General features: G+C 37.1%; 1 protein-coding gene and 1 pseudogene across 1 annotated transcript; both read right to left on the bottom strand.

Annotated features, from left to right (window-relative positions):
* Nucleotides 1–414: 414 nt before the first annotated feature.
* LOC149196542 (2-oxoisovalerate dehydrogenase subunit alpha 2, mitochondrial-like) lies at nucleotides 415–6,483 on the bottom strand (annotated as a pseudogene).
* A 7,069-nt stretch (nucleotides 6,484–13,552) lies between these two features.
* LOC149196541 (uncharacterized) lies at nucleotides 13,553–14,359 on the bottom strand. The gene has a single exon (XM_089408321.1). The coding sequence runs from the start codon at nucleotides 14,357–14,359 to the stop codon at nucleotides 13,553–13,555; it is 807 nt and encodes a 268-aa protein (XP_089264447.1).
* Between the last annotated feature and the right edge of the window lie 1,506 nt (nucleotides 14,360–15,865).

Below are 15,865 nucleotides of genomic sequence, written 5' to 3'. Positions count from 1 at the left end.
AAAATTAGTAATAAAACCTGCTTTGCTATTGTTTATATACTCCTCCAAAACACATTAAAAAATACAACACAGCACAACACGTTGATGGCATTGCAACATGGCACATTGATGGAGTGCTCCACCACCCAGACCCATCTTATCTTTCAATGAGACTGCCTGATACAGCTTTACATTAGACTGCCTAAGAGAAAAAGAGAACTAATAAGCTACCAGAGTCAAAGATATCCCTGTTTAACCTGCTCTATAAAGAGAAAAACCATTTTTTTTTCAGATCGCCCCATATATCTCAAGAATGAATTACAAAAAACAAACAAATTAAGGAAACAGAAAATTGCCAAACAGATTGTTTATGAGCCATCAATGTCCATAAGTGATTAAATTATTAAATCACACTGTCCCAAAGTTTATGTGGGATCAGTAAGCCCATGACGACCATTGAATGGGCTGATCGAACGAACCGGGCAGCCTCTTGGGAATCTCCTATAATATATAGGAGTCAAAATTACTTTAAGATGCACCAGATACTCTCCCTGGAAAAATCCGGGCAGGAAATTACAGAGGTGACACAGATCTAATACCCTGATCAAGCTTATGCCAAAGTCAACTAAAGTTAACTATAGGAAACTTTTAGAACTTTAATTTACCTGTCCCCTCTCATCTTGAAATCTTTCAGACTTTTAAACAGGTAAATTAAATGATTAAATCTGCTGATCCTTCCAAAATTGCAAGAAGATGCTTTAAAATTCTTATAAAATAATTCAAAGTCCAGATGCATTGAATTTAGCTTGCCTGCGTGCATTCGTAATCATAAAGACATCACATACCGTAAATAATCTTTTTTCTTAGGCCAAATCAATGCGTCTGGAAGATCCGCATGTGTTTCACACGAACAGCCTTTCAAAATCAGATAAAATTCTGTAAATTGCCAACAGTATCTGACGGTCACTAAAATACTCGCAACACGCACCTCTGCTGAACTTTAAGGGCTAAAGAGGTGGTCTGCAACAACGAAAACAAAAATACAACACTTCTTTGTCGCACATTCCACGACTGGCAGCAGGCATTAAAGCATTTTGTTCCTTCTTTTGCAGCTTTCCCCGTTGGAATGAGGAAAGCTAAAGAGTTGGCCTCAAGTAGTTTTAATTGGTGTATGGGGTATATAATTTAATACTAATCAGTGCTTGCTTAAAGCCAGGGACGAAGAACAACAACAATAATTGGCAGAACAAAGAAACAATTAACTCTGAGGCCAAGAGTGACATAAAAGAATGGGAAAAAGCAGTAAAAATATCTTCAAGAATCACATAAAAGAATGGGAAAAAACAGTAAAAATATCTTGCCATGAAAAAAAGGCAACTCAACCAATATTTGGAAAAAGCAGTCACACTTCAAATCAACAGTTGAAAGTGTCTCACATGATCGAACGGAACATGGTAAGAAGAGATTTTCAATGCTTGGTTTTTCCATGCGTTCGGCAATTTGTATTGCCTGTGAAATCTATACAGACGAAAAGGAAAGTTAATTTCCCGAACATGGTTCATGTGGATTATCAACAGCTCAAAGTTGTTTACAAATGACATAATCTAAATCAAAGTTGTGATAGTGAATGCCATAAAACACTTTTATGTGCAAAATGAGGCTTTGGATTTCAAGTATATCTCGTTTCGTATTTCAGTCCGAAGGTTCGATTCAGCCTTCTCAGTCCACCAGTTATTTTGAGTCAGCCAGTTTCTAAACCTTGACACAGGGTCATGCTTCAACCTCCAATGTTCAATTTCATCTATTCTTTGATATTTCGTTGATTCATCTGATGTTGAATGGTGACCTACTCGGTATGTAAGTGGCTGCCAATATAATAATCAGAATGGACCATCTTCATCTTCATCATAAATGTACTATATAAAGATATACATTACAAGCATTGCTAGATCCCCTTACAAACAACCAAGTATTAGTGATTTGTCAACATCCAAGAAAAAACATAAATACAAATACAGATTCGTTTGGACAAATATGTTGTTCATGTACCGAAAGTGAAGATGAAACATTAAAACCATAAATTAAAATCCATAAAAGATCACAACTCTTCTGTTACTATTTGTCCCAACAAAGTATTAGGATTCAAGAAATGGTTGGACTTTAACAAAGTGAATACAATAAAACAACATGTGAAGTGTAAGGAGTTAACTCAATGGGTTGTCATGAATATTGTTGGGCATTTTGCTGATTAAAAATGAGCAGGATCCCTAGTTTGAATCCCACTGGGTTACATGTATTAGTTTATACTAATAGTTTTATTAAGGATATTATTCACTAATGTGGGGAAGCATCCCTTTGGTTTCTTGTAAAGTTTTCTTAAAGAAATAATGGAATCTGAACAATGTGAAAAACACTGAAAGTATACCTCTATCAAGATTGGTTTAAACTCATCAATTGCCATCTGTCGTGCCTTGCTAACTGCAAAGTACATAGCAAGTGCATCATTCCCGTCAAGACGAATGCTTCTTATCCCATAACCTTGCCCTCTAACAACTACACAATCACCTCGAATTTGCCAAAAGATAACGAAAAAATAGACAATCAAATTAGAGTGCCCTTCCAGAAGAGTCATTTTTAGTAACAAATAGGCATACAAACTTATTAAATATGCAGAGTACTTTTGAACTGTTATGACGATGGGGTACTGATTTCCCATCCATTGTTTCGGCAAATAAATACAACTGGAACTTCTAGAACTGCTCCAAAGTTTAAGGCAACATGACAATCTCCCTAAGACAAAAAGGATAAATGCATCAGTTAAAAGCAATAGAGATTTTGAACTGACATTAGGAGCACAGATTAAGGTAACATCTTTCTTTGGAAGGATAACTGGGTCAGTAAAAAATGTGATGGTTGAGAGCGGAGACTGACCTCGCTCGTGCCACCATCACCAAAAAAAGTTACTGTACAAGCTTGCTTCTTGTCCATTTTTAGGGAATACGCTGCACCTACTGAATGAGCAAGTTGTGTCCTGGAAAATACACATGATACATGGAATGCAGTAAGAACTCCCAATCAACCCAAAAGATTGTTTACAAAATAAAACTAATACATAATGTACCTGATATCTAAATTTATAAAGATAACTACCATTCATGTGAAGCAGACCCTTACGCTATAGGCGATGATATTGTGAAGTAATTGAATGCATTAAATCCATAATGGATAGGCATCTGGCGCCCCTTGCCATAATTAGCACAGTTCCCAAAGGACTGGTTTGCAAATTCTTGCATTGTGAAACCACGCAAAATAAGGACCCTGGTTCTCGATACTGCACACATTAATAACATAAGCCCTTTCGGTTAAGCTTACTGTAGTGCTTAAGTATTTTGGCAGTACATTCAACCATCTATAAAAGGCTTCTAGAATAATAATATAGACCTGAGGTGCTTATTAATGAAACAATTCATAACCCTGGTGGGATGTTGGGATGCTTTTAAAAGTGATATTATCTATATGGAAAGGTTGCAAAACCATGGTGTATATGAATTTGGGAGACTAGCTCTTGCTTCAGAACAACCATACAAGTTAAAATTTCATTCTCAACCAAGGTCTTTAGCACTGAACAAGCCGATTAAGATAATTTTTCGAAAACACTTTCATTTTAAATTTCTAAACTAACACATCTTGATCAAACTATATACCTGGGCAAAGACCGCACCATCAATAGTCAAAGTTGCTACTGATGAAATATTGATGGCCTCTTCTCCATTACACGTAATATAGAAATAAATTCTACCTTGCCTCTGTGCTTCATAAAATATGGTGTCCACAACTTGAAGAGTTACCATACTCTCATACATTTTCAATGCCAAGTCTTTGCTAATCTGTCAGACATCAAAATTATGGATATTGATGTCACAGATAAACTCGTGATTAAATATACATCAGAGAAGTCCACGTCACAGCAAGGGAACTCATCAAATATTAATAAGTACATAGATCACCTGACTAAAGCCATCAGTGGAGGCAAGGGCTAACCAGCCTGCAATAGGGCATTAAATGCCCAGGTACATGCATGCTCTATAAAAAATATAACGCGCACGGGGTGGCTACATAAAGTAAAAATAATGGCGGTGTGTTATTTTGTTATAGAGCATGCATGTACCCGGGCATTTAATGCCGTATGGCAGGCTGGTTAGCCCTTGCATTAGTGGAAATCTGACACCCAACCTCATTCAGAACCCTATAGCAAGGTACATGTTTATTCGAAGACTCAGATATGAAGTTCATTTCATAAGTGAGCTAAACTTTCCCGCCTGGAACATCCAAAAACTGTCAATTCAAAAATAGAATTTAAAATCAAAATTGTAAGAGTAATCATTCATTTTCTAGCATTTAAATCTGCAGTTCACAATAACAATCTCTAATCTACATGGCTTTGATTCTTCTTAGTTTTCATGCAGTTCTTAACTATGTTGAATTAATAACTAATTTTGAATAAATTGGTTGTATATTGAGCTTTCAAAATGCATTTTTGAAGTCTCAGTCAAACTGTAGCAGGGGCATCACATGGAAGAGCTTTTTTACCGAACTACTTCCAAATGAAAATATGCTCAGGCTCACATTGCAATAGATAACAGAAGCACTAATTCTAAATAAGGTCATGTACAATCAAGCTTCAATTTGAATGAGATTCAACAACCATCATGAAGATCTCAAATTTTAAATGGTAGTCTATAAATGAAAATTAAATAATCTTGACACAGATTCAGGTTTCAGATGTCAAATATATGCAGGCCTGTATTTTAAAGGTTACCCCTATATGCAATTTGGAATATCTCAATAGCTCTTGAAATGCCTGGAAAGGGAATCACCGCGAACTTAACCTCTCAAACCAGATAGAGGGTAAGTTTCACTAAATTGGTTATAACCAGTCCAATTATGACGAGTATCACCACTAATGGCCAGAATTTTGATCAACTGATGGTCATTGATAAGCAATGAAACTAATTCAATCCAAACTCTTGACAAACCTCCAAATGGACACAACTCAATAACAAGGACTTGCCAGAAATTTGATCAATTGATTATCATTGATAAGCAATGAAACTAATTCAGTCCAAATTCTCTACAAGCCTCGAAATGGACACTACTCAATAACAAGGAGGACGATAAAGAATACAAATAAAATTTAAATGAATACTTTCACAGCTAAATGGGGAAAATATAATTTGCTAGTACTTATGATTCTTAAAATCTCCTTAACAGAAAATTTGGCTGTGCACTTATAGGGCTTTGCATTAAACTCTGTTATAGGGGCTGTGTCATTTATCCTAATGAAAAGACTTCATGGCTGTTGAAATTATGACCCTATTTGGAAATTGTCTCCTAAAACCCATGGAGAAGAACGAACCTGTACAAATTGTATACCTCAAGTCATCTCAAACAGAAAACACCTCCTCCTAGGCTCTCTGGCCAAGGAACCCATTGGAGATGACTACAGAAGAATTTTTTTTTATAAAATACTTTTGTTCAATGATGAGAAGCATATCTCAGATGTGAGATGTATCACGACTTAGAAGCATATCATTACCTACCAGCATTGATTTATTTTAAACACGGATCTAACATTAGATCTATTTTAAACACTGATCTAACACACTTATCTAACATTAGATCTATTTTAAAAGGGCAACATTCTTGATAAAATTTCTGGTATCTTATAATTAAACTCAATTCCAATTTTCCCATTTTTATTCTCAGAAGATGTCCTAGAGACCGCGTAGGTCTCAAAGGGCGCTAAACCATAAACATAAACAAACAAAACCAAATTCAACCAAGAACATTGCAATAGTAATGATACAGCTACTCTATTGTTTTGTGCTGATACAGATCCCATTGACGAAATCTAAGACCACTAGATTTTGATACTATATAGGAACTGTATACTGATTCCTGACTTCACTTGCTAACATGCATAAGACATAACTTCCATTATTGTTTTTGTTCAGAAACAAACCCGTCTTTCAGCATTATCCTCCAACTGTTCGTCAAAATACTCATCAAAACCCTTTTCAGTGGTCAGCCCACGATGGCTTAAAAGCCTCCAGCCATGTTCTAAGCCACATTCCTGCAAGGGATTTTGCTTGTAATGTCCAAACTCTTGACAGTGAAAACCAGATGAACCCCAAAATATAGAATCATTATTACCAGATACAGAGCCATCAAGACTACAGGGCGCTCTCTGTAACAAACAACCTGGGCGAAGCAGATTCAGAAACAACTTAGAAGCTTTGGATGTTAAGAAGATCACCACGGAAAAATTCAATCCACTTCCAACCTCTATCCTCCGTTGTTAAGATAAAGGTGATCATTATAAAATCATTGATGTGATTGATTGGCATCCTTTGGAAATCAAGCCACGACGGTCTTTTAATTCAAACGCACCTCGGTGGCACACGGTGGCTCTTCCTGTTCAGTTTCCCGGATTCTCCGATGCATAAGATATGATATTTTCAGCAGGTCAGTTCATGTTCCATGGCTACATGTCCTTAGATATGCTTTGCACATTCTTCTCGTATTTAATCTCATCCGTCCAAATGTCAGCTCTTCCACCCTAGGTTGAAATAGGGGAAGCATCAAATATAAGCTACAGTCTACCAGCCACAACGACTGAATATGCAACAATCAATCGAGTTTCAACCTACCTCAACGATTCTCCATCTTAGCTTATGTGAATTAATCGTCTAATCGGCAGATAGTTGTTCAGTTCCAAACTCATTATCTCTTGAAGCTCATGGTTGGTCATTGCTTACCAGATAATCATTTGCATTAATAACGACCCACCCATCATCGTCATTTTAATTAGAAACTCATTGCTGGTCTGTTGAATATGTAATTTCAACGCAGCCGTACCAACACCCAAACCGCTCAGCAAAACCGCCTTTCAATTTCGGACCGCCTTCCAGCGTAAAGTTGTTTCCGTACTCTCGAGCCCGATGCAATAAAATTTGGGCACGCGTCCCTCCCCATACATCAGCCTACGCAACATTTCAGAGGCTAAAGTTCTGCAGCAAAATGCCACCCGATATCTCTGTCCGCCGTTCGATTGTCTCCAACATTCTCGTCCGTTGATTGTGTAAATCTGCATACGAACCAACATTAAATTTTTTGCGTGGAGTAAAATTCAAAGTTTCGTTGACCACCGGTAAAATAATTTAATGAATTAAATATGCCCGTAGGAGTATTGGTAAGTGTTTTAAATTTTAATGTTTTTATATATCGGAGGTATGGGCACATATGCACGTTACGTAATTTTTGGTATGGCATATGTACAATATGTAAGTTTTTTTTAATGCGTTGACCATATGTATTGTAAAAACCCACGGTAGTATAGAATGTTTTTTTATTAAGTCTTTTTTGATAACGAGCCATAAAATATATGCTCGTGGGGTTTGTTCATTGAATCTGTAATGAAACACACAACAGTGTGTAGAAAAGAAAGAGAACAGGGGAGGGTTGTAATGTTTTGTTGGCCATCGTAAAACGAAGGAACAACATGAAATTTTTATTGCATTGTTGATTCTTAAAACATGATATATGCACAACAGTGCGGGGTGTATGAGTTTTTGAAGTTGCATATGTAAATTTCTTTTACAGCAATATGTAAAAGAAGATTTTTACACCAGTAAGTAAAATGTTTTCACAGCAGTGAATGTAAATGAGAATTTTACCCAGCACAGTAAATTCTCAGGCAGAGACAGAGTTTTGTTGAATATTTTTTTTTGGTGAATCCCTCTCAGCAAAGAGGATGAATATGTATTTGGCATTTTGTCTTAATGAACATAAATCTTTTTGTGGTGGTGTAATACTCTGTTCTCAGTAAAAAAAATTTAAAGCCTCCCTGTGCAAAAAGATCCTGGAGTAAAGGAAACAGAGCATTGCCTCTGTGTGCTTGAATTGTTTGTTTTTGGGATTTTATCAGAAAAATCCCCAACGGTGGTATCAGAGCGGGTTTAGGCTCTTTGAAGGTGACAAAGAAGCTGAAGGGAGGAGTCTTTTGTTGCAGCAGTAGATCTTCTCCAGCAGAGTGGAGGCTCAGTCAAGAAAATACTCAGGTATTCCTCAAAGTTTTCTTTTTGTTATTGCTGAAGAAACAGTCAGTGTTTTAAAATACACAGTCAAGAAATTGAAGCATAACTAAGGATGCAAGGAATGGCGAGCACAAGCACTGGTATGGGTATGTTTAACACCCAGCTCCCACAGTTTAATGGGAAAAACTATGATTATTGGGCAATAACTATGATAGCCCTGTTTGCCTCTCAAGATTTATGGGAAATAGTTGAAGATGGTTTTGAAGAACCAGCAGATGAAAACCAGTTTAATAGATTAACTCCAGTAGAGAAGGATCTGCTGAAGAGCAATAGGAAGAAGGATTCAAAAGCCCATGTGTTTTTGTATCTAGCAGTAGACCAGAGTGTGTTTCCAAGGTTAGCAGCATCTAAGACATCCAATGAAGCATGGCAAACCCTCAAGACAGCCTATCAAGGCATGGAGAGAGTGAAGACAGCAAAACTACAATTGTTGGGGAAGGATTTTGAGAATCTGAACATGAAGGAGTCAGACAACATTGACTCATTCTTCACACATGTAATTGGTCTGATCACACAGATGAGGACTCATGGACAAACCATTGAATAAAGGAGGATTGTGGAGAAAATATTGAGGGTCCTACCCTCAAAGTTTGATGCGATTGTCACCACCATTGAAGAGACAAAGGATCTCTCAATCTTTTCAGTTGATGAGCTACATGCATCATTGATAACACATGAGCAGAGGTTGAGTAGGAACGAAAACTCATCTCTAGAGCAAGCCTTCAAGACCCAGATGTCCTTTGGAAGAAGATGAGGTCAAGGCGGAGGAAACAAGAGAGGAAGAGGCAGAAGTCAAAACAGAGGTGGAAGGAACAGTCCAACAAATGCTCAAGGAAGTGGCAACAATCCAAATCAGAACCAAGGCCAAGGCAACAGCCAACAAAGAGGACAAGATCATGATCAAGGACAAAGGTATGAAAAATCCAATGTTCAATGCTATTATTGTAAAAAATATGGGCACTATGCCAGTGAATGTAGGAAGAAGTAGCATGATATGAACAAAAGACAAAATGCAAATGTCACTAGAGAAAACAACAGCCAAATAATGTGTTGTTAGCTTGTAACATGGCTGAAACAAACAGTGAAGACATATGGTTTTTAGACTCAGGTTGCAGCAACCATATGACAGGAAACATAGCCCTCTTTTATGCTCTAGATCAGAATATGAAATCAGAAGTCACACTAGGAACTGATAGCAAAATCTCTGTTATGGGAAAAGGAGAGGTAAAAATATTTACAAAGGAAGGAGAAAGGAAAACCATAGCAGATGTCTACTATGTCCCTGGAATGAGATGTAACCTCTTGAGTATTGGACAACTTGTTCAAAAGGGGTACAGTTTTTTCTTTAAAAATGATGTATGCACCATCATGGATATAACACCTAGCAAACGATGCATTGCTGAAGTAAAAATGACAAGGAACAGGATGTTCCCTCTCAGGATCAGGGCAGATTTGAAAAACAAGAATGTAATTGCAGCAGTCACCCAAGAGGCTTTCCAAAGTGTGCCAAAGGATGAAAATTGGTTGTGGCACTTGAGATTTGGACATCTCAATTTTGGAGGTCTAAACTTGTTAAGCAGAAAAGGAATGGTAGGAGGATTACCATTGATAGAGAAACCGGACAACCTATGTGAAGGTTGCATTTTGGGGAAACAACATAGAGAAAGTTTTACATCAGGTAAAAGCATAAGGGCAAAGGCACCCTTAGAGATCATCCACTCAGATTTATGTGGACCGATGCAAGCTCCATCATTAGCAGGCAGCCAATATTTCCTAAAATTCATTGATGACTTTACAAGAAAAACTTGGGTATATTTTCTTAAAAACAAAAGCGAAGTGTTTGAGAAATTCCAAAATTTCAAGGCATTTGGGGAAAACCAAAGCGGGCTGCACATTAAAGTTTTGAGAAATGATAGAGGAGGTGAGTATATCTCCAACGAATTCCTAATATTTTATAGAGAAAATGGAATTCACAAACAGTTTACAGCTAGGTACACCCCACAGCAAAATGGAGTTGCTGAAAGGAAGAATAGGACCATCATGGATATGGCGAGGAGCATGCTAAAGGCAAAGCATTTGCCAAATGATTATTGGGCTAAAGCTGTAAATTGTGTAGTGTATATTTTGAACAGATGTCCTACAAAAGCAGTGTTGAACAAAGTGCCGGAAGAAGCATGGAGTGGGAGAAAGCAAGGAGTCACCCACATGAGAGTTTTTGGATGTGTGGCCTATGCACACATTCCAGATCAGCTAAGGTGGAAGTTGGACAACAAAGGGGAGAAATGTATCTTCATTGGATACAGTGAGGAATCAAAAGCCTACATGTTGTATATCCCATCTACCAAGAAGTTTTTCGTCAGCAGAGATGTTCAATTCATTGAAGAGGAAGCTTGGGATGGAAGCATAGAGAAAACAGTGAATGTTAAAAATTGTTTGTCTCATGATGAAGATGATGAGGAGATGGCTGAAATGGATCCCCAAACAGCAGCGCCAACACGAGGACAGCAAGGGACGCCATTGAGGATAAATGAAAGTGCTTCTCCAAGCACACCACAAGGAGGAAATGCAAGTGCATCTTCAAGCACTTTCACACCAAATGAAAGAGGTAAGAAGTTCAAAAACTTAAGTGACATTTATGATGAAGGAATGAATTCCTTATTTGCCTTGTATTGTCATGTTGATGATCCTATTCATTTCGAGGATGCAATTAAAGATAGGAAATGGATAGAAGCTATGGATGAGGAGATGAATGCCATAGAGAGAAACAAGACATGGGATTTGGTTGAGCTACCAAAAGGTAAAGAAGTCATTGGAGTAAAATGGGTTTACAAGACCAAGAGCAATGCTGAAGGCAAGATTGAAAGACACAAGGCAAGGCTGGTTGTCAAAGGGTACAAGCAGCAATATGGGAGAGATTATGAGGAGACTTTCGCACCGGTTGCAAGAATGGAAACCGTGAGAGAAGTGTTGTCCATAGCAGCTCAAAACAAATGGAAAGTCTACCAAATGGACGTGAAGTTAGCATTCCTAAATGGAGTGTTAAAGGAAGAGGTTTATGTTGAACAACCTCTAGGCTATGAGAAGAAAGGTGAAGAGCACAAAGTGTGCAAATTGAAGAAGGCTCTTTATGGGCTGAAGCAAGCGCCAAGAGCATGGTACAGCAGGATAGATTCATATCTATTAGATAATGAATTCGACAAGTGTGAAGGAGAACCCACCGTCTACATCAAAGAAAAAGATGGTAAAATTTTGATTGTTGTCTTATATGTTGATGATGTGATTTTCACAGGTAATGATGATCAGCTCATTGAGAATTTTAAATCAGTCACGAAAGAGGAATTTGAAATGACTGACATGGGTTTCTTGAGATACTTCTTAGGCATAGAAGTAGATCAAAATGAAAAAGGAATTTTTATCTCACAAGCAAGATATGTAAATCAAGTATTGAGCAGATTTAACATGCAAGAGTGCAAGGCAGCAATCACTACCACAGTAATGGGATTAAAACTCAATAGAGAGGACATCAGCAAGGATTTTGATCCTAGTTTGTACAAGAGTATTGTTGGCAGCCTTATGTATTTAACAGCTACGAGGCCTGACATTATGTATGCTGTTAGTTTAATTTCCAGATTTATGCAGAGGCCAAAGGAGGCACATTGGCACGCAGCAAAAAGAATTTTGAGGTATGTCAAAGGTACCAAAATGTTTGGCATTTTATATACTGTCTTAGAACATTCAGATTTAATTGGATACACTGATAGTGATTGGGCTGGAAGTGTAGATGATCGGAAAAGCACTTCCGGTTATGTTTTTCATATGCGTTCAGGAGCCATTTCATGGGCTTCTAAGAAGCAGTCCATTGTAGCATTGTCTACAGCAGAGGCTGAATATGTGGCAGCTACAGCAGCAGCATGTCAAGCAATGTGGATGAGAAAAATGTTGAGGAGCTTAGGCCAAGAGCAGGCAAAAGCGACAGTGATTTTTTGTGACAATAGCTCAGCTATTACATTGTCAAAGAATTCAGTGTTTCATAAGAGAACGAAACACATTGATACAAGGTTTCACTACATCAGAGAATTGGTGAACAATGGAGAAATTGTCCTAGAACATTGCAGGACTCAAGAACAAATTGCAGACATCTTGACAAAGCAACTAGATCAGAAAAGTTTTGAATTTTTGAGGAAGTGTCTGGGTATGACCGAATGCCCAGCAGTTGAAATTAAAGGGGATTGTTGAATATGTAATTTCAACGCAGCCGTAGCAATGCCCAAACCGCTCAACAAAATTACCTTTCAATTTCGGACCGCCTTCCAGCGTAAAGTTGTTTTCTTACTCTCGAGCCCGTTGCAATAAAATTTGGGCATGCGTCCCTCCCCATATGTCAGCCTACGCAACATTTCAGAGGCTAAAGTTCTGCAACAAAATGCCTCCCGATATCTCTGTCCGGCGTTCGATTGTCTCCAGCATTCTCGTCCGTTGATTGTGTAAAGCTGCATACGAACCAACATTAAAGTTTTTTCATGGAGTAAAATTCAAAGTTTCGTTGACCACCAGTAAAATAATTTAATGAATTAAATATGCCCGTACGAGTATTGGTAAGTGTTTTATATATCGGAGGTATGGGCACATATGCACGTTACGTAATTTTTGGTATGGCATATGTACAATATGTAAGTTTTTTTTAATGCGTTGACCATATGTATTGTAAAAACCCAGGGTAGTATAGAATGATTTTGTATTAAGTTTTTTTTGATAACGAGCCATAAAATATATATGCTCATGGGGTTTGTTCATCTGTAATGAAACACACAGCAGTGTGTAGAAAAGAAAGAGAACAGAGGAGGGCTGTAATGTTTTGTTGGCCATCGTAAAACGAAGGAACAACATGAAATTTTTATTGCATTGTTGATTCTTAAAAGAGGATATATGCACAGCAGTGCAGGGTGTATGAGTTTTTGAAGTTTCATATGTAAATTTCTTTTACAGCAGTATGTAAAAGAAGATTTTTACAGCAGTAAGTAAAATGTTTTCACAACAGTGAATGTAAATGAGAATTTTACCCAGCACAGTAAATTCTCAGGTAGAGACAGAATTTTGTTGAATATTTTTTTGGTGAATCCCTCTCAGCAAAGAGGATGAATATGTATTTGGCATTTTGTCTTAATGAACAGAAATCTTTTTGTGGTGGTGTAATACTCTGTTCTCAGTAAAAAAAAATTAAAGTCTCCCTGTGCAAAAAGATCCTGGAGTAAAGGAAATAGAGGCAATTAGAGCATTGCCTCTGTGTGGTTGAATTGTTTGTTTTTGGGATTTTATGAGAAAAATCCCCAGCATGGTCATCGGTTACCAGATAATCTTTTGGATTAATGAGTAGCTGATGGTTGGCCATCGCTTACCAGATAATCTAACTCCAGTTCTTATAATCTTCTCTCTGATATCAATGAACAGGCCATTGGAATCAATATGTTCGCATCCAAAGCCTCCTCTGGGAACCCTCGCAGAAATGTTAGGAGATCGTGAAAATGCAATTTTAACATATGATTCTGAAAGAACTTGAGCAGGGCCAAGCCCAATCCAAAAAAGGTCTTCATACCCTCGAGGAGAAAAACGTCCCAAATACAAACAGCTAATCGAAATGGAAAGTCTGCGGAGAAAGCAGTCATGAACCAACTGCTTGAATACATCACTGACGTGATCATCCGTCGCTCGAAATGCCTAGCCAGTTTGGGCAGCTGCTCCTTCACAAGCATTTTGAACTGAAAGAAATATTTGTGAAGTAGAGGCAGGTCTTTTAAATATAAACCTCGAATTTGCATACATTTGAACAGTGCAACCATAACCCAAAAGGCTTCCTCCTCATTCATGTGAAGCAGAAGCATTCCCGGTATGAAGCTCATCCCCTGTGTATATCCCACTTCTTTGTCGTAAACCGAATACGCCTTCAGAACATTGTGGAGAGACCTCCGCCCGGGCCCGTCTGTCGTTCGAAATAATTGGTGTGATGTCAAAGTACGATGAATGTCTTTAACGATATGTTTCTCTGAGTCTGACTCATTGCGGAGGAGTTGTGAGTAAATTCCTGGGTTTACCAGCAAAAGATCGCGGCCACCTAAAATCAATTGCCAAACGTCACCCCTCATGGATTTGTTAATGCCATACCTGATGCGCCTTTGAATTTCATGGGCGTTATTTTGCAAACAAAGCTTCCAATCGAGAGCAGTCATGGTTGAGCACCGTTTGCTACGTCGTTTTTGCTTCCTTTCATGACCGGCATTGTCGGCTGACGTCGTTGTAGAGTAATGTGCAATAAGATTAACATTATCATCCTCAAATGTGTCACTGGCCTATTTTTCGTCCATTCCATTCATTTTTTCTAAGACAATTTTACGGAACGGGAGGAAGTTTGGTCCACTAATCGATCTGTGTGAATTTTATATCGAACAGAGACGAAACTGCTATACCCTTTACTAGAAAGGTTAGCGGATGATTAAATAAACGTATAAACCAATATTTCATACAAATAGATTGACGCCGACGCCAATTGTGTTGTTTTTTAAGATTATAATTTGGTTAAGGGTGTACATCTGGTTGGTTTAAAATGTGTTTTAATACATGAATTACAAATTTTGAATCAAACTGACTTATTAAAAAACGTGTTTAAGATAAAAACTACTTGATAATTAAATACACTTTAAATTATCGTGTGACCTAGCCAGAAAGTCAAAGTTGGCTTTGTAAAATGAACGTCCCCAAATGATGACTTGACTGTAGGGTCAGGTTATTAGATGGCTCTCAAAATTAATCTTCATTGCAAGTTTTCTCAAATTTATACTATATTGAATGAGTGAGCGATAAATGTTATGTTTCTTAAAATTTAGATTAGGTGTATACGCATTATATTTTATCTATATCACACACTAATATTTTAATATGGTTGAATTCTATCCGCCTGACTTAATACCAACATGGTTAGATTTGTGTACTCACAAAATTTCTAATCAACCAGGTTAGATTTGTGTATTCACAAAATTTCTAATCAGCCAACTTCACACAATGAATAATTTAACAAAGTACCTTGACACCAATTATTCTACATCTAATAAGTGAATAATAAATATCACATAGTGAAAAGGAATATTATTGTAAATGTAAAACCTCATAAAGTAAAGAGCATGACCTATGTGGGTTCAAAATTGAATGGTTAGATCCAGTGGCTTTTCCAAATTGATAGCTTTTATTAGGCAACCTAACTAAACTATACCTAGTCATAGTTTGATAAAAAAATCTAATCTTGTTGATGTATTAATCAAATTATTCCCTCTGTGAATGGTTGGGTCTAAAGAAATTCTATAACCGAAATATTTGTTGAGTGACTTCTTACAAGGGTGGAGGAATATGGTTTTCGAAAACTATATTATGCTTGTTTACGTATTTGCCTTTTTCATAACTTGTCTCTAGCAGTAGCTCGATCTAAAGAAATTTTGTAACCTAACTATTTGCTGAGCGATTTCTTAGAAGGCAGGAGGAATATCGTTTTCGAAAAATAAGTTAATTTTAAAAATAAAATAATGACATAAAACAAAATTTATACATTTATAATTTTGAATATAAAAATTTATGAATATTATTATAATAATATAAGTAATAATATTAAAAATAATAATATTAAAAAAAATTTAGAAACAACGGTGCTTTTCAAATCTGTTTTTAAAATAAAAATAAGACATGTT

Source organism: Pinus tabuliformis, chromosome 2_2, assembly GCF_031772625.1.
Source record: "Pinus tabuliformis cultivar Carrire ecotype Pingquan chromosome 2_2, CPIR1, whole genome shotgun sequence".
NCBI classification, from domain to species: domain Eukaryota; kingdom Viridiplantae; phylum Streptophyta; class Pinopsida; order Pinales; family Pinaceae; genus Pinus; species Pinus tabuliformis.
The sequence above is the reverse complement of the archived record's forward strand: the minus strand, read 5'-3'. Positions and strand labels throughout refer to the sequence as shown.

What these genes read in the sequence shown, in the direction of transcription:
- LOC149196541 (XM_089408321.1), bottom strand. Translation starts at nt 14,359, where the DNA reads ATGACTGCTCTCGATTGGAAGCTTTGTTTGCAAAATAACGCCCATGAA.